This window comes from Ahaetulla prasina, chromosome 1, assembly GCF_028640845.1.
Source record: "Ahaetulla prasina isolate Xishuangbanna chromosome 1, ASM2864084v1, whole genome shotgun sequence".
Classification (NCBI taxonomy): Eukaryota; Metazoa; Chordata; class Lepidosauria; order Squamata; family Colubridae; genus Ahaetulla; species Ahaetulla prasina.
Window position 1 is genome coordinate 374494077 of NC_080539.1, and position 23697 is coordinate 374517773.

General features: G+C 42.8%; 1 protein-coding gene across 1 annotated transcript; it reads right to left on the minus strand.

Moving 5' to 3' along the window:
- Positions 1 to 818: 818 nt before the first annotated feature.
- LOC131188280 (vomeronasal type-2 receptor 26-like) lies at positions 819 to 23697 on the minus strand. Its single transcript, XM_058163445.1, has 5 exons — positions 23639 to 23697; positions 11124 to 11415; positions 8445 to 8663; positions 7465 to 7594; positions 819 to 1723 (listed from the first exon to the last, which is right to left on the minus strand). Exons 1-5 carry the CDS (start codon positions 23695 to 23697, stop codon positions 819 to 821), a joined length of 1605 nt encoding a protein of 534 aa, XP_058019428.1.

The following is a 23697-nucleotide window of genomic DNA, read 5'->3' on the forward strand; positions in this document are numbered from 1 at the left end:
TAGGCCTAAGACAGAACCACTGCTTACATCACTCCATGTAGATGTAGTACCATTAAGGACTACTCTTTTGTCAGTCAGTTACAAATCCATCTGATGGTGATGCCATCTATCCCACTTTTTTCTAGCTTACCAAAAAGTAGGTTGTGGTCTACTTTTTCGAATACCTTCCTGAAGTCTAAGTATATTATGCCCACTGTCAATGAAAGAAAACTCCGAGGCTTGAGTTTCCTCAAAGTTCCATTTTATTAGAGATCTCATATTGGCACATCTGGAAAGTTCAAGTTCCTGTCCAACACCCACATATCCATCACATGGTCCAATCAAAGCACCATCCCAATTGGAGATGCCTCCCAGTTCCAGCTGTCCAGGTGCAGGGCAAGATGTCCTTGATTTTCTGAGAAAGGAATGTTATGAGTATATATCAGTTCCAAGGCCCAAGATGTATTCTAGGCCTGACACTGGACTTTGATCTCTTGTGCTTTCAAAGGGAGTTGAGATTAATGGAGCATTTGACCCCTTCATTGGGTTCATTTTTGTCATCTCCTACATTCCTTCCCGCCTCCCTATTTCCCACAAGGTACAGCAAAGCAAAGCAAATGAAACCCAGCATAAAGAAACCCCCCCACAAGCTTCCCACTCCCACCAGAATGGTAGCATCCCAATAGAGATCTATGGGACCTGACATGTAACCAATTGCAGCACTTGAGAAGGAATTCTTTAACGGACAAGTTCCTACTTCTTGTCAACACTTTTTAAAAAATAATCAGATTCTAAATATGCCTGAAAGATAAATATAAATGAGGCAATACATGCATTACTTAGAAATTCTTGTTTCTTACTATATTTTCTCTACAATTCAGATCTGGCCTCAGCAGAATAATGTAGCATTTGGGGAAAAAGATACAAGCTAAGAGAGCAGCTCCAGAGGCCAAAATGGAGAAGATCTCCACAGCCACCATGGACTTCCCTCTGGTGCTCAGGTAGGTGGGGAGGAAAGTGATCCAAACACTGCAAAAGACCACCATGCTGAAAGTAATGAACTTGGCTTCATTAAAACTATCAGGCAATTTCCTAGCTAGAAATGCTACTATGAAACTGACAAGGGCCAAAAAACCTAGGTAGGAGAGGACAATGTAAAACATTGAAGCTGAGCCTTCCTTACATTCCAAGATGGTCTCTCCATTCAAGGAGTGGAAGTCCATGTTGGGAAACGGGGGAGAGGTTCCCAACCAGGTGGCACAAAGAAGGGCTTGGACCAGAGGACAGGCTAAGACAATGGAGTTGGTCAGTGGTTTTCCTAAGAGTTTCCTTGTCTTGTTCCCTGGCTTGGTGGCCATGAAGGCCAGAACCACCATGATGGTTTTTGCCAAAACAGAGGAAATTGTGAGGGAAAAGAGAATGGCAAAGGCAGATTGTTGTAAGAGGCAAGTGATCTTCCCTGGTTGACCAATGAAGAGGAAGGAGCAGAAGAAGCAGAGAAGGAGGGAGACCAGCAGGATGTAAGTGAGTTCTCTGTTGTTGGCCTTGACAATTGGTGTCTCGTGATGTTTATAGAAAATCACCAGGACTGCAGATGTGATCCCAGAGAGGAAAAGAGCAAGAAAAACTAAAATGTATCCCAGGGTGTCTTGATAGGCAAGGAAGTGGATCTTCTTGGCCATGCATTGGTCCTTGTCCTTGTTGGGATATTGGTCTTCTGGGCAGGGTTCACAGTGAGCTGCATCTGAAATCAAAAATCTCTGTCTAATGATTCCTTGAACAACCACCATGCACATTATCCCTCCCGCATAAATGATAGGAGTGTTGCCTTTCTGCTATTGTTCTACCTACAAAGGGAGTAATGAAATAATCCCCTGTGCTATTTATGGGGCATCAAAAAGAGCAAATCATCCTTTGTTTATGATGATCTTGGGGAGAGATTAGCCAGAGACAAGGATTTATTCAATTTCAGCTATCCATTCACTGTGCACTTCCATGAGTAATCTGGCTTTCAGTTTGAGATTCCTGCTTGTTTTTTCTGCCATTTTATAATGGAACCTATTAAGTTCGGGCAATAAAGAGGCAGGAGACCAGTGAGTATATATATATCTTTAGTTTATAGTGAACCCAGTTTAGTTTATAGTATATATCTTTAGTTTATAGTGAACCCAGCAAAAGACAACCGGCAAAACCCCCTCTTTATATACTATTTTGGCTAAGGCTTCAACCAATCAGCAACGTGCTTGTTCCCGCCCAAAATTCCCTCCTAAAGTTTAAAATACATTACACTCCTTTCCTCCCAGAACGCATTGTACCCATATTTACATAAAATTAGCATGTTATTTCTCCACGTAGTCACGCAGGTAGACAGGGCGTCTCCTAACTCTTTCTGACCTGCGCAATTCATTCTCTGGGAGTGAGTCGAGCTGGTCGGAGGGACTGTTAGTTCCTCCCAGCTCCTCCTCTGGGCCGTCCGGCCCTGGATTATTGGCTGAGTCGTCCCTGCTGTCTTCAGGAGGAACCGGTTGGCGTCGCTGGACTTCATCGGACTCAGATAAGTCCCCCGCTCGCCTTGGGTTTGAGTCAGCTGTGAATTCAAACATTTGGTAGTCAGGGCCTGGCTGATTGGTTTCTGTTTTACTTGGTATTCGTTTCCTTATTTGGTCTATGTGGCATCTCCAAACCCGGCCATCCTCCATGTCTACTACATATGATTTCGGCCCGGTTATTCCAAGAATTGTTCCTTTTAACCATGTTGGACCCTCACTATAGTTGTGTGCCCACACTGGGTCATCCACTGCTATTTCCCTAGTTTTTCCTTGTATCCCCCTGTACCCATCTTGGGTGTAGGTTGGGTTTAATCGGTCCAACGGGCACCTGAGCTTCCTGCCCATCAATAATTCCGCCGGGCTGCGGCCGGTTGTTACACAGGGGGTTCTATGTTGGACTGCTAAAAAGGTATCGATTTTTGTTTGCCAATCACCTGGACTTATCCTAGATAGCGCTTCCTTGGCGCTCCGAACGAAACGTTCTGCAAGTCCGTTCGTCGCCGGGTGGAAAGGCGCCGAGAGGACATGTCTGATGCCCTCCTCTGCCAAGTACCCCTCAAACTGGGTTGCCGTGAATTGTGGGCCGTTGTCGGAAACTAGGGTGTCGGGCAGGCCATGGGTTACAAATAGATGCCTTAGGACTGAGATAACTGCCTCGGCCGTCGTGGTTCTCATGAGAATGATTTCTAACCATTTTGAGTAGGCATCTACTACGATTAAAAAGGTTTGCCCATGGAATGGCCCGGAAAAATCTATGTGAATCCTAGACCATGGCCCCTGGGGTTTCTCCCACTCTCTAATTGGGGCTGTAGGGGGTAGTGGCCATGACTCTTGGCAGGATTGGCATTTCCCTACCCTGTCGCTTATTTCCTTATCCATTAGGGGCCACCATACATAACTCCTCGCTAAACTCTTCATCCTCACGATCCCCGGGTGGCCCATATGCAATAGTTCCAATACATTTTTTCATAATTTCTCCGGGATGACCACTCTATCCCCCCATAACAGACACCCCCCTTGAACTAACAGTTCCGCTCGTTTTTTCGCAAAGTCTTTGAAACGCTCGCCTGGCGCAGCGGGCCATCCCCTTTGCACCCAACCGATTACAGTCCGTATGGTAATGTCCTTGTAAGATGCCCTAGCCACTTCCTTGGATGTGACTGGGCCAGAGTCCAAAGAGTCAATTAGCAAGACGGTGTCCCCGGGTCGGGTCTTCGATAGTCTCTGGTAAAGGGCATCTACTCAGAGCGTCCGCATGCCCTAAGTCTTTTCCGGGGCGGTGGAGCAATTTGTAAGAGTATGCCGCTAGGAAAATAGTCCATCGGGTCAGCCTGGGTGAAAGTGCAATGGGTGTTGGGCGGTCGCCCGCTAATAGACCCAGTAGGGGTCTATGGTCCGTGACTATCTCGAAATCTCGTCCGAATACATATTCGTGGAATTTCTTAACCCCGGAGACTATAGCCAATGCTTCCCTATCTAGCTGGCTATAGTTCCTTTCGGCCGAGGACATTGTTCGGGAATAATACTCTATAGGGGCTTCTGTTCCATTCGGTAATCTATGGCTGAGCACAGCCCCCACCCCGCAGGGAGATGCATCACAAACTAGTACTAATGGCAACATGCCATTGTATTGAATAAGGAGGCTATCGCTGGACAAAAGGTTTTTTACCCCTTCAAATGCCTTAGCTTCCACCTTCCCCCAGGACCAAACAGTTTTCTTTGCTAGTAATTTGTGTAGCGGTTCGGCTATTGTTGCCTTGTTCTTTAAGAATACCGCACAGAAGTTGACAAGACCTAAGAATGCTTGTAACTCCGTTTTATTTTTGGGAGCTGGGGCCTTCCTGATGGCCCGTACCTTGCTCTCAGTGGGGTGAATCCCTTCCCTGTCTATTCGGTAGCCCAGGAATTCTACGGATTCTACCCCAATTTGGCATTTGTTAAGCTTAACGTTAAGCCCGGCAGACCTGAAAATGCCCAAAACCTTCCTTAGTCTTACCCCCAGTTCCTCTAAGTTCTCAGCTGATACCAATACATCGTCAAAATATGGTACCACCCCAGGTAGACCCTGTAATAGTCGCTCCATTAGGTTTTGAAATAGCCCTGGGGCCACACTAACTCCGAACTGGAGTCGAGTGCATTTGAAAGCACCTCGGTGCGTGACAATTGTCTGAGCCTCGGCTGTGCTGCTATCTACGGGTAACTGCTGGTAGGCTTGAGCCAAATCGACTTTGGCGAAAACCTGCCCTTGTCCCAACGAGTGCAGCAAGTGTTGCACTACTGGGACGGGGTATGCACTCTTCTGCAATGCTTTGTTGAGCGTTGCCTTGTAGTCAGCACAAATCCGGACCGATCCATCTGGTTTGACTGGGGTCACTATAGGTGTCTCCCATTTTGCATGGTCAATAGGCACTAGTATTCCCTGGCTTACTAGCTTGTCCAATTCCCGGTCAATCTTGGGCTTTAGGGCGAATGGGACCCTCCTAGCCTTTAACCTGATAGGGGCAACTTGTGGGTCTAGATTGAAGGAAATAGGGGTCCCCTCGTACTTGCCCAGGCAGTCTTTGAAGATGTCCTCGAACTCCTTCAGCAGTTCAACCTTGAGGTTGACTTCATTTCTGAAGACCCCGGTCACTCCCATGCCCAAAGCTCGGAACCAGTCCAGTCCTAGCAAACTCGGTAAAGTTCCATCTACTATGGTGATTGGCAGGGCTTTCTTGAACTGTCCATACTTGACTTGGACGGACGTTACCCCTCAAACAGGGATTCGATTTCCTTGGTAGTCTTGCACTCTCAGCTTCTGGGTTTGTAGCTGGCGCTTCGCGACAGCTGGCAAGTCTCTCACGAGGGTGTCCCAGGACATAATTGTGATTGATGAGCCGGTGTCCACTTCCATTTGGCACGGCACCCCTTCAATGTATGTCTTGGTAAAAATCTTTTTTTCTAGTCGCGTCGATGCGTGGCCCACTCTCACAGTGGTCTGGTTTAACTTCGCGCCCTTTTTGAATGGACCAATCCCGGGTCGCTTCGCTGCTCCCGCGCTCTGATTGGTTGGTTTGAATTTTTGGCGGGAAGGTTGGGGGGCTCGACAGGCCTGCGCTATGTGACCTTTCTTTTCGCACCGCCGACAAATCGCGTCCTTAAACTTGCAGTTTTGTCGTTGATGTTGGCCCCCGCAACTCACGCATTCGCCCCGGTCCCCTCTCTCCGGCCTCCCGGTGTGGAAAACCTCTTCCTCTTCCTCACCTTCTGACTCGGCCTGGACTTCCTCATTGTGGACCGGTGTTGTTTTCGCTCTGGTACCCTGTGCATTCGGCTTTTGCAAGGTTTCTGCCGCTTTGGTAGACATCTCGTGAGCCCTGGCTTCGTCCAAGGCTATTGCCAAAGTCAGGTTGCTCTTAGACAGCAGCCGCCTTTGCAGTCGGATGTCCCTGACCCCACAAATGAGCTGTTAGAGTAATGAGTCCTCCAAATCTCTGTACTCACAGTGGTTCACGGCTTTCCTCAACGCGGCCATGTACATGCTTATCGATTCGCCTTCTCACTGTACCCGCTGCCTCAACTCGAACCGTTGGACGAACTTTGAGGGTACCGGTGCATAGTGCGCTCGAAGTCTTGTTTGTAGTGTTTGCCACAGTACCGATTGTACCGGCGTTGGCTCTGAAAGTGACTCTGCGGTATCGAAAACCTCTGGACCGCAGTGGCTCAGGAAGTACGCTCGCTTCCTATTATCCGAAACTCCTTGTAGTTCGTTTGCTTCGAGGAAACACTCGAAACGAGCCATGTATGACCCCCATTTCTCTTTTGCTGGGTCAAATGGCGCTGGCGGCGTGTAGCTGGACATCACTAACTATCCACCCTTGAACTGGCTGGGTTCGCGCTTTCTTTTGCTCCTTCAGCTCTTTTTTTCCGATCTCGCTGCCTCAGAATCCCATCTTCGTCGCCAATGTTAAGTTCGGGCAATAAAGAGGCAGGAGACCAGTGAGTGACAACAGCTCTTTAGTTTATAGTGAACCCAGCAAAAGACAACCAGCAAAAACCCCTCTTTATATACTATTTTGGCTAAGGCTTCAACCAATCAGCAACGTGCTTGTTCCCGCCCAAAATTCCCTCCTAAAGTTTAAAATACATTACAGAACCCATAGAAGACAGACAGATCTGTTATCCAGAAATGCTTCTATTTTGTTTGTGTGTACATTATCCCTGCCTTAACTTCTCTGCTTTGTATTTCTAATCCATTCATTAGGATATTTTTTTTTTTGCTCTCTCCTGCCCTACCAAATTGACATAAATTGATGGATCTCCTCTTTTCTTGGCAGGTCTATTTCTTCAGAGGGTTGATAGTGCTGACAGAAGGAGCTTATTCTGAATAATAAAAATTAAAGTTTGGACCGGACACCCCACTTCCTCAGGGAAGATTGGAAGGTGTTTTTTTCAATTAGAGTAGCAGTGGAAATCCTAGTTGGGCATTCTTTTTTTTTTAATTTACATTTATATCCCGCCCTTCTCCAAAGACTCAGGGCGGCTTACAGTGTGTAAGGCAATAGTCTCATTCTATTTGTATATTTACAAAGTCAACTTATTGCCCCCCCAACAATCTGGGTCCTCATTTTACCTACCTTATAAAGGATGGAAGGCTGAGTCAACCTTGGGCCTGGTGGGATTCGAGCCTGCAGTAATTGCAGGCTGCTGTGTTTTAATAACAGGTTATCTTACAGCCTGAGCCACCAAACTCTGCCCTAGAACTATCCTGCATGGAATTGCTGAGGATCAGGGAAGGTGGCCTCTGTGGCCAAGGCAGTTTAGATGTGTAAACTGAAAGGTTTTGCTGAAAATATGATTTTATGTCAATCTTCTTAAAATGACAACAATAACACAAAAATGACTTAATGAATGTTTTCTTTGATCCTGGAAGATTAACTTTCGAAGTTTTGTCTACCTGTCTTGTTAGAAATGGTCCCTTCTGGACAAGGGGAACATTGGTAGCAGCAAACCTGCTCACCCTCTGGAACTCTTCTCCTCTCTCCTGCCTGGCATCTCTTCTTGCCACACCTGGCAAAGGGCACCTTCTGAAAGAGAAGAGAGAAAAATTTGGGATGACCTAAGTAATGTACCTGCTGCATTTCCCCAAATAACTGTCATAATTTCTGATTCAATTGCTTATTTTTCACTTTAGGAAGATATAATGCATCTCAGGAAGAGAATGAATTTTTCCCTGATCTTTTTTTAAAAAAATGTCTTTATTCAACCTTTTTAGTTTTAAAAATACATTCTCATTTTTATAACTTTCGATTATCAGTATCCCTTTAAATTTCATATTTCCAATTTATGCCCCATTATTCTATACATTTTATATACGTCTTTCAATAAATAATATCTTGTACTATATTCTACATTTGTTCGTCTTTAAGATCAGTTTGGTATAATAGACATATAAATAAATATATAAATGTATAAAGACAAATAGATAAAAGGTAAAAGTTCCCCTCGCACATACGTGCTAGTCGTTGCCAACTCTAGGGGGCGGTGCTCATCTCCGTTTCAAAGCCGAAGAGCCAGCGCTGTCCGAAGACGTCTCCGTGGTCATGTGGCCGGTATGACTCAATGCCAAAGGCGCACGGAACGCTGTTACCTTCCCACCAAAGATGGTCCCTATTTTTTCTACTTGCATTTTTTTATCTGCTTTCGAACTGCTAGGTTGGCAGAAGCTGGGACAAGTAACGGGAGCTCACCCCGTTACACAGCAGCACTAGGGATTCGAACCGCTGAGCTGCCGACCTTTCGATTGACAAGCTCAACGTTCTACCCCTGAGCCACCACGTCCCTTAAAAATAGATAAATGTGTGTGTATATATATATATATATATATTTATTATACCAAACAGAATCTTTCCCTGATCTTACAACCTTGCAGCTCACCTTTGTGGCCCAGACAATTCCATCAGAGTTAATGGTGAAATCCTGGCCTGGGGGAGCCTCAGGATTTACTTGACCAAACTTCATGGGGACAAAAGATTGATTGGGGAGGAAAACCCAGTTGAGAAGATCATAACGAGCCGATCCCAGTCCATCTTCTGAGAAGGAGACTTCCTCTCCAGCACTGTTGTTGAACTGGACATTCCTCAAATAGGGAAGAATCTGAAAGAAAGGAGACCTTCAGAAATTGGAGTACTTGGCTTAGAGTTATCAGTGAGACATTGTGGCTTCTATCATAACATGGTGACCATCTTGAGAAAATGGGATTATGTCTGAGAAGCTAGAGGAGTTCCCTTGGTGGAGATCTGAAGAATCAGGAGTAACACCGAATATCTGGAACTACAAATGTTTCCTTTATCACAGGGCATGGTTTCCAACTCCTTTTTCATCAAAATACAACACACACAAAAATTCCATATTCCAAATGTAAAGATAGGCTACACCCAGCTTCAGATAGTTACTTTGGCCAAAGTCTGGTTAATTGACAAATGAATTTTAGAAATGAATAATTTCTATCAGAACCATGGAAAATTCCACTGACTTTAAAGACCAGAATTCTGACAGACAAACACAATTCAAAGCGCATTGAAGATGTCTCCTCCAATGGTGACTAAATGTTTGTAACCAAATTGCCAAGTTCGGAGCTCAGAACAACACCCTAACTACCAACCTCAGCTACTAATATTCAAATACATTCCACGGACTTTCTCTACCCCATAGTCAAAGGCAGCAGAATGCAGGAACCAGGTCTGACCAAGTGAGGCCGTGTAGAAGGAAGCATCTGCCCTATTGACTATTAAGCCTTTGGTACTGAAAAATCAAATCAGGATCCTTTTAGGATCACTTTGAATCCTGCCGTGTGCTGTGGTTGACAGAGGCTGCTTTCACACAAAAAGATGACTATTGCAACAAATGGTAAACTAAACAAAAAAGGCAGAGGGTCACACAGGATAATAAGCCATATAAACTTAAAACAAGCTTAAAATGAATTGAGTGAATTTTTACATGTTGGATTCGGGGCTCATTCCGAGCAAAACTGAGACTTTTCTGCATAGATGCCCTCTAAGATTTCCACTGACCAGGTGAAATGTGTTGCACAAACACACCCAGATTGCTATCTTGTTTTGGGCTGACATCTTTTTCTTGGAATGGAAGTTGGAACTCATCATCTGAAATTTGGGCAATTGTTGAAGGCCATTCAGGACTTTATAATGATCTTTCCTATGTGGAACTTATGGATCATTGGTTTGGATTTCTCTCTTTTCCTCCTCTATCCTCTTTCAATAAAATATTGAAAAATATTTAATCATTTTTTGATGTTTTATTATGATTTGAGATGGATTGATATGGGAGTATACAGACATTTAATCAGTAACTGAAGAAATTGTTATGGGGAGCTTCCTCTCTAAGCATCTGTGGACCGAGTAAAAACCCACAGTAATTACCTGCCATGACTGGATATTTGAGATCCTCTTTCCAAGCCTCATCATGGTCGGTCGGGCTCTGTATCCATACATTGCATGCAAAGCGTGTGCCACAGAATAAATGGCATTGTAGATATTATAACTTTCACCTGTCATTCTTGTTTCAAAAGTGTAATTTGGTAGATTCTGCAAATTCTCCTTTCCTGTACATTGTTTTTCCCCCTTTAGGGGATTCTTGTCTGGTTTGTGGATCTTGCAACGAAAGACAAATTCCCACCATAGAGGGAGAAAGACGTCTCCTTGAGGATTCAAGGGGTCTAAAGACAGGAGGAAATGGCCGAATCCTGAGACATCCCCAGTATGGTCCCTGAAATTCAAGACTCCGTGAAAAGTCTTTATAAATTGCAATGTGTCTTCAGAATCATTTATACTAAGTTTCCAATGGGAAGTTAATATCCAAATTGTCCTAAATGATATCTTTTTGATTTTTTCATAAACAAACAGAGCCCCTTGTACACTGCTAGTCATAGTGGGCTCTCCAAACAGGATAAACACTTCTGTCTTAGACCATGTTTGGAAAATGTGAAGTAATTTTTTTATCATAATATGAATACCATCCAATTTCAATGTTCTAGTAAAGGCAAGGCAGATCTCCTCCTCCTGGAGCATTGGCATCACAATTGAAATGAAATGCTCTCCACTGTCATCTTCAGGGGCCAGAAGTCCAACCCAATTCCACTGGAAATGCAGGAGCAGCTGGACTAAACCCACATACTGAGGAGATTCCTTGGAATTAATTCGGAAGAAGGAAGGATAAACTCTTCTCTCTCCCCGAGAGAACTCAAAGCCAACACCGAGCTGGAGAAAAAGAGATTCTTTTTTCAAAGACAAAGTAGATGTTGACTTTAGGGGTCATATTGTGGCCCCAGCAGTCAAGGCAACTCAATTCGAATGGCAAACTGAAACTTCTTCCCTTCTTAGCCCTTTTTATTGGTTGTCAGAAGACAAGAGTAGAAACCATCAACCTGATACAGAGAATAAATGACACTAAAATGATGACTACCATTTTATCACATATAAATGGCCACAAGCTGATGTTATGCTTCTCCCCAAAAACTACCTTTGGTTTTATCTTTGGTTTCTGAGTAACCTTCTGATCTCTGTCTACTCTGTGCTGTATCCAAGAGAGCTCTCTTACCTGTGGGACCTTAAAGATGCTGAAGATGTAGGCCATCAGCCTTGAGGACTTGCCACTGAGACCACCAATGACGGACAGCAGAGTGTCCTGCAGGTGACATTTATACCCTGGAACCAGTTGGGCTCGTGAGGAGAGCATGGAGAGGCTGTTTAAGGAAATATATATCTCCCTCTGAAAATGTCCATAGATGTGGAAGCCAAAGGTGATGTTGGGGAGCAGAAGAAAATCCTTATTGACCTCAGAGACAGCAAACATCAATGCAAGGAACTGCTGGTAGTTACTGGGGACGAGTCTGTAGTGAGAAAAACATTGGGGAACATTACAGGAAAGCTTCTGTATGGCTGTAGAATTTGCTTCATTGTTTGGGGGGAATTTTGGAGGAAGCAACTGCCAAATTTCATTCGGTTTCTTTTTTTAAAAAAAGATCTTTCTTATCGAAACTTGGAGGACTTTGTGAGAAAGGAGACGAGCCGTTGCATTCATATCATGGACTGTTTTCTAGCCTTCTATCATCCCTCTCATCTTCACTTTGCTCCAGTGGTTACAATCCTTCCCATCTGCTTCTCTTTCAGGCTAGAAATTCCAATCTCCCTTGGAAAAGCTTCTTCAGGTGTGGCAAACATTGTTAAGCAGAGGACTACAGGGTGGGGGGTCACCTCATAGATGTAGTGAAGACCACTATACACGAGCAATGCTGATTGCAAAACTGAGAGGGATTTTTGTAACTCATGAACACTGGAAGAGGATTGAGCTTTTATTTTAATTTTCCACCCCAAGTTACTGTCCAGATTAATATTATAATTGAATGATAATGCCTGCACAGTTTCTACTGTAGTCTTCATGTTTGTTTTTTATCATCTCCGTGAGAAAGAGATTGAGAATCGCACCCTATTTAAAGAGCTTAGTACTTTATTGAGAGAAGCACAAAATGTGCACTATACTAGGAGAGTGCAAAATAGTAGAAGAAGTATTTCTGAAAGGAGTCCCAGAATTTAAAGCAAAGAAATTATTTAACTGCATGTTTCTTCTTCAACGGAAACTTACGCATTATCTATAAAAAGATTCAATGTATTAAAGTCTAGGACAGGAGATTTTGAAATGGTTCCCAGAGGCAAATTCCCACCAATAACGAGATCACCAGGCCTATAGTAGCTTTCCTCTAACTCGATGTAATCCCTGAACATACAGATGGTTTGCATCCTCTTTGCTGTAGTTGGAGCCAGGAGCCAGAAGAGCATCAGCATTAGCAGTAGCATGACTCCTGCCTGGTCGTTCTTATCGCCTTCCCTCCTAGAACAGAATTCAAGGTTTATGTAGAAACTGATTCGAAAGTTGCTCCTCAAATCTCACTGCACCTTTAGCAGTCAGAAACCACCTGTGCCACCTGGATGGCACCAGGACAAATTTATATCAACAATGCTCCCTGTTACCTGTGTTTGGCTGTGATCATGGAGGAAACAAAGGCACATGAGTCTCTTCCAACCCAGGAGTGAGCTCTTTGCAAGACAAGCTAAGGTGACATTTTCTGCCCACATCTGGAGAACTCAGATATTTTTTTTATAGCTTGGAGGTTTTTGTGTCAAGAAATCCACAGGGGATGCTATAGTACTTTACTTCTGATAATTGCAAAGTAAAACAATTGTTCTACCTATGTAGAGGAAATGGAGTCATAATGTAGTTGTGAATTTGACCTCCATGAAACTTACCCACTGAACACAAGTGGGAGTTTGGCCTGTGCCACAGTTGGTCAGTCAGCTAGTATGAGTGCTAATGGGTCAGGCTGGCATATAACAATCAGTTGTACTCTGGTAACTGTGAGCAGTCATGCCAATGCTGGGATGGAAGAACTAGTTTATTGTAGCCACAAGGAAGTGGATGAAATTAGAAACTGGATAAGAGAGAATGGGTGCACATTATTTTGTGGTTCTCTCCTTCATCTGAAGGTGGTTCCATTCAATGTTGGTTTATGGGAAGAGATTGAGCCCAATCCACTAACTTTCAGGGTGCATCAATAAGGCCTTCTTAGTCAGAGACAGATATCATTGATATGCTGATGGTGATCAGTTGTAGATACATGGACTGACCAAGCAGTAGTCTCAAGGTTTTGCCCTAGTGCATTGAAGGTTGCTGGATGGGGAGGACCATTAATGGTTTAAATCCAGTTAGGTTGCATTAACAGAATGAGAGAATCAAGATAACGTGTTTTATTAGTACCGCTTTATAATACCTTGGAAAGATCACACGTGGAATACGGCATTCAGTTATAAAAAATATGTTGCAATCATAGAACGAGTGCAGAGAAGAGCAAGAAAGATGATTAGACAGCTGGAGGCTGAAACCTACGATGTGTCAGGCCTGGAAACCATACTAGACTTTAGGGTTCCAGACTCTGCCACATTTTTCCCCTGAGGGGAGGAAGGGGGGTTGAGGGGTATGGTAACATTCTTCAAGCGGTCAAGGTCGGATGGTGTTCACATCTGCAGGAAGAGTGGCGAGAAGATATTCGAATGAACTGGGAGAACGTGGGACCATGTGACCAGCAAAGGGGTCAGGGGGGTGGGACTCTTGGGGTTTGTATAACTGGGAAAAGAATCCGGAAGTTCAGTTTTGGAATTTCACTCATCGTGTGCCAGTTTCCTTATGCTAGTAAAGAACTCTGAAAGACAATGGCTTCTGAGTTTTTTACTAGCATGAGGAAACTGGCACACGATGAAGGAATGTAGGAACTGTGTATGTCTAATCTAAGAGGGGTGACATGATAGCAGTCTTCCAAAATTTGAGGGTTTATCACAGAGAAAAGGAGGTCAGCGTATTCTCCAAAGCACCTGAAGGCAGGACAGGTTTACATTTAATGGGGTGGAACCTTTTCAAGGAGTGATCCAACTAGAACTAAGGATAAATTTTCTGACAATGAAGACAGTCAGTGGAAGGCCTTGCCTCCAGAAGTTGTGGGTGCTTTAACACTGGAGGTGTCAACCCTGAAGTAGCTAAACTGAGGCCATTTGAAGAAGGAACTGGACAACCATTTGTCTAAAATGGTTTGGGGTGTCAGGTCCCAAATAGTTCTATAGGGATGCTGGCATTTTGGTGGGAGGAAGCGGGGGAAGGAATGGAGTGGTCTGTATATGAAGTTTCTGTTTCCCTGCAATGACGTAGTGTGGGAGGGGTTTGGTTAGCATTGCTTTAAATAGCTGGTTTTAAATGAGAAGCTTCAGTTCTTGCCTCGATCTCTTGTTATTTATTTATTTATTTATTTTATTTATTTATTCGAATTTTTATACTGCCCTATCTCCCGAAGGACTCAGGGCGGTTCACAGCCAGATAAAAACATGCAAATAATACAGGTAAAAACAACAATTAAAAAACTTATTAATTAGGCCGAATTAAAAATATCACTAGAATAAAATAATATAAAACCCCATTAAAAACTAAATTTAAAAACTAAAACCCTAGGCTAGCCCTGCGCAAATAAATAGATGTGTCTTAAGCTCGCAGCGGAAGGTTCGGAGGTCAGGAAGTTGACGAAGCCCTGGGGGAAGCTCGTTCCAGAGGGTGGGAGCCCCCACAGAAAAGGCCCTTCCCCTGGGCGTCGCCAGTCAGCACTGCCTGGCGGACGGCACCCTAAGGAGTCCCTCTCTGTGAGAGCGTACGGGTCGGTGGGAGGCGATCGGTGGCAGTAGGCGGTCCCGTAAATAACCCGGCCCTATGCTATGGAGCGCTAGGTTATCACAAACCTTCCAATTAAAGCTCCTTTTGGAACCACTGCACTTTCAGGTCCTGCTTTCTTGGGAAGATTGGAGAGCCAAGACCTTACATGGGGTCTATTGCTTCAGCAGGGGGTTGGACTAGAAGATCGCCAAGGTCTCTCCCAGCTCTGTTATTCTGCTTTAACATGAAGAACAGAAAAAACATTTTCAGAATTGCAAGATTGCGTTAAAACCAAGCAGGTCTGGATGATTGGTCCTTCAAGAAGTGGAACATTTCATCTTTGATTCTTCATGACAGTTCACTATCCTTCTTAAGACTTTTGTGAAATCTGGGTTTCTTGTGGACTACTAGTTTCTGCTCAAGTAGTATTTTAGCTATCTCAAGAAAAGTCTTTGTAAATGTTGTGTCAGGTACAAAACATTGAGACCAGTGTGAAGTTCCAATTAGACTGAATTATTACTAGTCATGACTCTCCATAGGAACCTAATAAATGAACGGTTAGTACTATCTTGGTGTTAGATAATGGTCAACGGAATTAAAAAGGGACTGGACTTAAGTCCATTTGTGACTACATAAAGAGTTTAGGCTGATTCCTCTTTTGAATCCATGCTCCATTTCTGTTACTCCTCCTACAGCTTCAGTTTGTTAAACAGAATACAGTTGAGCTGTGGAGAGCCTGAATGTCCATGAGAGCAACAGAGAGGACAGAGGTAAGAGTAATGGAAGAGCGGAAGCCAAAAGTCTTCTGCTATTGGGAACAAACCCACAGTTGAGATGAAACCAGCTTGAGAGAAGGGGTTGTTCTTCTATCTCAGAAGGAGGACTCAGTTTAACCCCTACTCAAGAAAGAATTGCCAGAACACATGATACTGGACGATTTTGGTGGACCGTGGATGAATTTTCATTTCTGTGAGGATTCAGGACTGGGTGTGGGGTGGAAATGGCATTGGTTGCACATTTACGTGAACTTCGGAAGGAGCAGGAAGAGGGCAGTGCATCACTGGCCTGATTTTTAAATTCTAAATTTTAAATTTTTAAATTTTAAATTTTTAAATGGTAATTTTACTGGGTATTTTATATGGTCAATTGGACGGTTTTAATTTCGGCCTTTTATTGAATAAGCTTTTTAATTGTTATTTTAATATGTATATTAACTGTTTTAAATGAAGGCTGTACACCGCCCTGAGTCCTTCGGGAGAAGGGCGGTATAAAAGTTTAATTAATAAATAATAAATAAATAAATAAATTCCAGCTCAACGTGATCTCTTGGTAGTGTTTCATGTCATCAATGTCAAGCGCTGGAAATCAGGAGTGCAGGCGACCCAAATGAATATAGGATTGTTGTATGTTAATGGTCTCCAGAAGAATCTGATCTGCTAACAGCGAAAGCAAATTTGGCGGTAAATAAGAGTCAACAGAATTCAAGGTGGGCTGGATTTAGATCTCTTGGGGACTTGAGATTGATGGACACTTTGACCCCTCCATCGGACTCATCCTCGTCATCTCCTACCTCAGCCCTGGTTTCCATCTGTCTTATAGGCCTTGATGAGATCCTGACAGTTAGAACAATTAATCAGTGGAACAACTTGCCTGCAGAACTTGTGAATGCTCCAGCACTGGAAATTTTTAAGAAAATGTTGAATAACCATTTGTCTGAAATGGTGTAGGGTTTCCTGCCTGGGCAGGGGGTTGGACTAGAAGACCTCCAAGGTCCATTCTAACTCTCTTATTATTATTATTAAATACTTTACTAACTCAACCCCTGCCAAATACCAAGCCCATAGACTAATGGTTCTTAACATTTTCTTCACCACAGGTCCCCTTTAAATCCATTGTGTGGCCATACACCTTGGCCATCGATCACCAAGACTTAACTCAAGGTTTAAATCATAACATTTCTTCAAGCCTTCACAGGCACCGTGTGATGATGTTATGGACTCTCTCAGGGTCTTTGGACCCCAGGCAGAGAAGCTCCACCATAGACCAAAAATCACTGATGTTGACACCCACCTGAAACTTCACCTGCCATGGGAGCTTTCTGCAATGCTGCCTAGATCGCACAAGGGAAGCAGAATGAATCACTTTGTAAAACGTCTGCATTGTGCAATTACAGAAGCGGCCACCATTTTATTTATTTATTTATTTATTTTATTTGTCACATTATATATAAGCATAAGCATGAAATAACTATACGATATATAAGCATATATATATAATCATAAGTATGTAATAACTCTATGAAATAGAATAGAATAGAATTTTATTGGCCAAGTGTGATTGGACACACAAGGAATTTGTCTTGGTGCATCTGCTCTCAGTGTACATAAAAGAAAAGATACGTTCATCAAGGTACAACATTTACAACACAATTGATGGTCAATATATCAATATAAATCATAAGGATTGCCAGCAACAAGTTATAGTCATACAGTCATAAATGGAAAGAGATTGGTGATGGGAACTATGAGAAGATTAATAGTAGTGCAGATTCAGTAAATAGTTTGACAGTGTTGATGGAATTATTTGTTTAGCAGAGTGATGGCCTTTGGGAAAAAACTGTTCTTGTGTCTAGTTGTTCTGTTGTGCAGTGCTCTATAGCGTCGTTTTGAGGGTAGGAATTGAAACAGTTTATATCCAGGATGCGAGGGATCTGTAAATATTTTCACGGCCCTTTTTTTTCATTCGTGCAGTATACAGGTCCTCAATGGAAGGCAGGTTGGTAGCAATTATTTTTTCTGCAGTTCTAATTATCCTCTGAACTGTGTTTTTCTTGTTGGGTTGCAGAACCGAACCAGACAGTTACAGAGGTGCAAATGACAGACTCAATAATTCCTCTGTAGAACTGAATCAGCAGCTCCTTGGGCAGTTTGAGCTTACTGAGTTGGCGCAGAAAGAACATTGTTTGTTGTCCTTTTTTAATGATGTTTTTGATGTTGGCTGTCCATTTTAGATCTTGCGATATGATAGAACCCAGAAATTTGAAGGTTTCTACTGTTGATACTGTGTTGTCAAGTATTGTGAGAGGTGGAAGTATGGAAGGGTTTCTCCTAAAGTCTACCACCATTTCTACGGTTTTGAGTGTGTTCAGTTCCAGATTGTTTTGGTTGCACCACAAGGCTAGTCGTTCGACCTCTTGTCTATATGCGGATTCGTCATTGTCTCGAATGAGACCAATCACTGTTGTGTCATCTGCGAACTTCAGTAGCTTAACAGATGGATCATTGTCATTGTCATTGTCATTTTCATTGTCATGAAAACCTTTGAAAGGCTAGTGCTTTCCTACTTGAAAACTATCACAGATCCGCTGTTAGACCCCTTGCAATTTGCATACCGAGCAAATAGATCAACAGATGATGCTGTTAATATGGCTCTGCACTACATCCTACAACATCTTGAGTCTCCAAAGACCTGTGCAAGGGTCCTTTTTGTAGACTTTAGTTTAGCATTCAATACCATCATTCCAGATATTCTTCTAACTAAGCTAAACCAGCTACAGGTACAGCAGCAGACTTGTAAGTGGATCACAAGCTTCCTAACAAACAGGAAGCAGCAGGTGAAGCTAAGCAAGATCACATCAAATACCTGTGCAATTAGCACATGGGCCCCCCAAGGCTGTGTGCTCTCCCCACTTCTCTTCTCTCTGTATACCAATGACTGCATCTCCAATAGAATAGAATAGAATAGAATAGAATTTTATTGGCCAAGTGTGATTGGACACACAAGGAATTTGTCTTGGTGCATATGCTCTCAGTGTACATAAAAGAAAAGATACGTTCATCAAGGTACAACATTTACAACACAATTGATGATCAATATAAATCATAAGGATTGCCAGCAACAAGTTATAGTCATACAGTCATAAGTGGAAAGAGATTGGTGATGGGAACTATGAAACGATTAATAGTAGTGCAGATTCAGTAAATAGTCTGACAGTGTTGATGTGATGGCCTTCGGGAAAAAACTGTTCTTGTGTCTAGTTGTTCTGGTGTGCAGTGCTCTATAGCGTCGTTTTGAGGGTAGGAGTTGAAACAGTTTATGTCCAGGATGCGAGGGATCTGTAAATATTTTCACGGCCCTCTTCTTCATTCGTGCAGTATACAGGTCCTCAATGGAAGGCAGGTTGGTAGCAATTATTTTTTCTGCAGTTCTAATTATCCTCTGAAGTCTGTGTTTTTCTTGTTGGGTTGCAGAACCGAACCAGACAGTTACAGAGGTGCAAATGACAGACTCAATAATTCCTCTGTAGAACTGAATCAGCAGCTCCTTGGGCAGTTTGAGCTTACTGAGTTGGCGCAGAAAGAACATTGTTTGTTGTCCTTTTTTAATGATGTTTTTGATGTTGGCTGTCCATTTTAGATCTTGCGATATGATAGAACCCAGAAATTTGAAGGTTTCTACTGTTGATACTGTGTTGTCAAGTATTGTGAGAGGTGGAAGTATGGAAGGGTTTCTCCTAAAGTCTACCACCATTTCTACGGTTTTGAGTGTGTTCAGTTCCAGATTGTTGTGGTTGCACCACAAGGCTAGTTGTTCGACCTCTTGTCTATATGCGGATTCGTCATTGTCTCGAATGAGACCAATCACTGTTGTGTCATCTGCGAACTTCAGTAGCTTAACAGATGGATCATTGTCATTGTCATTGTCATTTTCATTGTCATGAAAACCTTTGAAAGGCTAGTGCTTTCCTACTTGAAAACTATCACAGATCCGCTGTTAGACCCCTTGCAATTTGCATACCGAGCAAATAGATCAACAGATGATGCTGTTAATATGGCTCTGCACTACATCCTACAACATCTTGAGTCTCCAAAGACCTGTGCAAGGGTCCTTTTTGTAGACTTTAGTTTAGCATTCAATACCATCATTCCAGATATTCTTCTATCTAAGCTAAACCAGCTACAGGTACAGCAACAGACTTGTAAGTGGATCACAAGCTTCCTAACAAACAGGAAGCAGCAGGTGAAGCTAAGCAAGATCACATCAAATACCTGTGCAATTAGCACATGGGCCCCCCAAGGCTGTGTGCTCTCCCCACTTCTCTTCTCTCTGTATACCAATGACTGCATCTCCAATAGAATAGAATAGAATAGAATAGAATTTTATTGGCCAAGTGTGATTGGACACACAAGGAATTTGTCTTGGTGCATATGTTCTCAGTGTACATAAAAGAAAAGATACGTTCATCAAGGTACAACATTTACAACACAATTGATGATCAATATAAATCATAAGGATTGCCAGCAACAAGTTATAGTCATACAGTCATAAGTGGAAAGAGATTGGTGATGGGAACTATGAAACGATTAATAGTAGTGCAGATTCAGTAAATAGTCTGACAGTGTTGAGGGAATTATTTGTTTAGCAGAGTGATGGCCTTCGGGAAAAAACTGTTCTTGTGTCTAGTTGTTCTGGTGTGCAGTGCTCTATAGCGTCGTTTTGAGGGTAGGAGTTGAAACAGTTTATGTCCAGGATGCGAGGGATCTGTAAATATTTTCACGGCCCTCTTCTTCATTCGTGCAGTATACAGGTCCTCAATGGAAGGCAGGTTGGTAGCAATTATTTTTTCTGCAGTTCTAATTATCCTCTGAAGTCTGTGTTTTTCTTGTTGGGTTGCAGAACCGAACCAGACAGTTACAGAGGTGCAAATGACAGACTCAATAATTCCTCTGTAGAACTGAATCAGCAGCTCCTTGGGCAGTTTGAGCTTACTGAGTTGGCGCAGAAAGAACATTGTTTGTTGTCCTTTTTTAATGATGTTTTTGATGTTGGCTGTCCATTTTAGATCTTGCGATATGATAGAACCCAGAAATTTGAAGGTTTCTACTGTTGATACTGTGTTGTCAAGTATTGTGAGAGGTGGAAGTATGGAAGGGTTTCTCCTAAAGTCTACCACCATTTCTACGGTTTTGAGTGTGTTCAGTTCCAGATTGTTGTGGTTGCACCACAAGGCTAGTTGTTCGACCTCTTGTCTATATGCGGATTCGTCATTGTCTCGAATGAGACCAATCACTGTTGTGTCATCTGCGAACTTCAGTAGCTTAACAGATGGATCATTGTCATTGTCATTGTCATTTTCATTGTCATGAAAACCTTTGAAAGGCTAGTGCTTTCCTACTTGAAAACTATCACAGATCCGCTGTTAGACCCCTTGCAATTTGCATACCGAGCAAATAGATCAACAGATGATGCTGTTAATATGGCTCTGCACTACATCCTACAACATCTTGAGTCTCCAAAGACCTGTGCAAGGGTCCTTTTTGTAGACTTTAGTTTAGCATTCAATACCATCATTCCAGATATTCTTCTATCTAAGCTAAACCAGCTACAGGTACAGCAACAGAGTTGTAAGTGGATCACAAGCTTCCTAACAAACAGGAAGCAGCAGGTGAAGCTAAGCAAGATCACATCAAATACCTGTGCAATTAGCACATGGGCCCCCCAAGGCTGTGTGCTCTCCCCACTTCTCTTCTCTCTGTATACCAATGACTGCATCTCCAATAGAATAGAATAGAATAGAATAGAATTTTATTGGCCAAGTGTGATTGGACACACAAGGAATTTGTCTTGGTGCATATGTTCTCAGTGTACATAAAAGAAAAGATACGTTCATCAAGGTACAACATTTACAACACAATTGATGATCAATATAAATCATAAGGATTGCCAGCAACAAGTTATAGTCATACAGTCATAAGTGGAAAGAGATTGGTGATGGGAACTATGAAACGATTAATAGTAGTGCAGATTCAGTAAATAGTCTGACAGTGTTGAGGGAATTATTTGTTTAGCAGAGTGATGGCCTTCGGGAAAAAACTGTTCTTGTGTCTAGTTGTTCTGGTGTGCAGTGCTCTATAGCGTCGTTTTGAGGGTAGGAGTTGAAACAGTTTATGTCCAGGATGCGAGGGATCTGCAAATATTTTCACGGCTCTCTTCTTGATTCGTGCAGTATACAGGTCCTCAATGGAAGGCAAGTTGGTAGCAATTATTTTTTCTGCAGTTCTAATTATCCTCTGAAGTCTGTGTTTTTCTTGTTGGGTTGCAGAACCGAACCAGACAGTTATAGAGGTGCAAATGACAGACTCAATAATTCCTCTGTAGAACTGGATCAGCAGCTCCTTGGGCAGTTTGAGCTTACTGAGTTGGCGCAGAAAGAATATTCTTTGTTGTCCTTTTTTAATGATGTTTTTGATGTTAGCTGTCCATTTGAGATCTTGCGATATGATAGAACCCAGAAATTTGAAGGTTTCTACTGTTGATACTGTGTTGTCAAGTATTGTGAGAGGTGGAAGTATGGAAGGGTTTTTCCTAAAATCTACCACCATTTCTACGGTTTTGAGTGTGTTCAGTTCCAGATTGTTTTGGTTGCACCACAAGGCTAGTCGTTCGACCTCTCGTCTATATGCGGATTCGTCATTGTCTCGAATGAGACCAATCACTGTTGTGTCATCTGTGAACTTCAGTAGCTTAACAAATGGATCATTGGAGATGCAGTCATTGGTATACAGAGAGAAGAGAAGTGGGGAGAGCACACAGCCTTGGGGGGCCCCTGTGCTAATTGTACAGGTATTTGATGTGATCTTGCTTAGCTTCACCTGCTGCTTCCTGTTTGTTAGGAAGCTTGTGATCCACTTACAAGTCTGTTGCTGTACCTGTAGCTGGTTTAGCTTAGTTAGAAGAATATCTGGAATGATGGTATTGAATGCTAAACTAAAGTCTACAAAAAGGACCCTTGCACAGGTCTTTGGAGACTCAAGATGTTGTAGGATGTAGTGCAGAGCCATATTAACAGCATCATCTGTTGATCTATTTGCTCGGTATGCAAATTGCAAGGGGTCTAACAGCGGATCTGTGATAGTTTTCAAGTAGGAAAGCACTAGCCTTTCAAAGGTTTTCATGACTATAGATGTTAAAGCAACTGGTCTGTAGTCATTCAGTTCCTTGATGGTGGGCTTCTTCGGCACTGGGATGATGGTAGAGCGTTTGAAACAAGAAGGAACATAGCACATCTCTAGTGATTTATTGAAAATATGGGTGAAGATGGGGGCCAATTGGTCAGCACAGATTTTTAAGCAAGGAGTTATCTTGTCTGGGCCTGGAGCTTTTCCTGGCTTTTGTCTGTGAAATAGGTCCTGCATTTCCTTTTCTGTGATCACTAGGGGTTGTGAACCCAATGAAATGGGGTCAGTTGTAGGAGGCTTGGCTGTTGTTGGTGTGTCTGAGATGGGGGTTGTGGAGATAGGTGGCTGTAGTTTCCTTTCAAACCTGCAGTAAAACTCATTCAGGTCATCTGCCAGTTGTTGATTACCTTCAGCCTGGGAAGGAGGGTTGCCATAGCTGTGATATTTTAAAGAGTTTTCCACATGTTTGCTGGTTCATTTGCTGAAAACTGATTCTTTAGCTTTTCAGAGTAGCTTCTTTTTGCTGCTCTGATCTCCCTTGTTAGTGCATTTCTGGCCTGATTGTACAGCATTTTATCACCTTTTCTCTAAGCTTCCTCTTTGGAATGTCATAGCTGCTTAAGTTTAGGTGTGAACCAAGGTTTGTTGTTACTGTATATTCGCAAGTTCCTTGTAGGTACACATAGGTCTTCACAGAAGCTGACATATGATGTTACAGTATCTGTGAGTTCATCCAGGTTTGCAGAGGTATCTTCAAAAATATTCCAATCAGTGCAGTCAAAACATGCCTGCAGCTTTAATTTTGCCTCCTCCGTCCAGGTCTTCACTGATTTAATTATTGGATACAATAAAAGCGAATATTTGGACAGGAACAGTAGGCACGTTGGTGCTCTTATGCACGCCCCTTACATTTTGCCACCAAGTAGCTGCAACTGAATGAGGTCATTGGTGGCCGCCTTCAAAATCAT

Excerpts from the sequence above, each read along its gene's own strand:
- LOC131188280 (XM_058163445.1), bottom strand. The coding sequence starts at position 23,697 with ATGATTTTGAAGGCGGCCACCAATGACCTCATTCAGTTGCAGCTACTT. Across the intron at positions 7,595-8,444 it reads GAATTGTCTGGGCCACAAAG|AAGGTGCCCTTTGCCAGGTG; the intron begins GTGAGCTGCAAG and ends CTTCTCTTTCAG. Across the intron at positions 1,724-7,464 it reads GACCATTTCTAACAAGACAG|ATGCAGCTCACTGTGAACCC; the intron begins GTAGACAAAACT and ends TTTTGATTTCAG.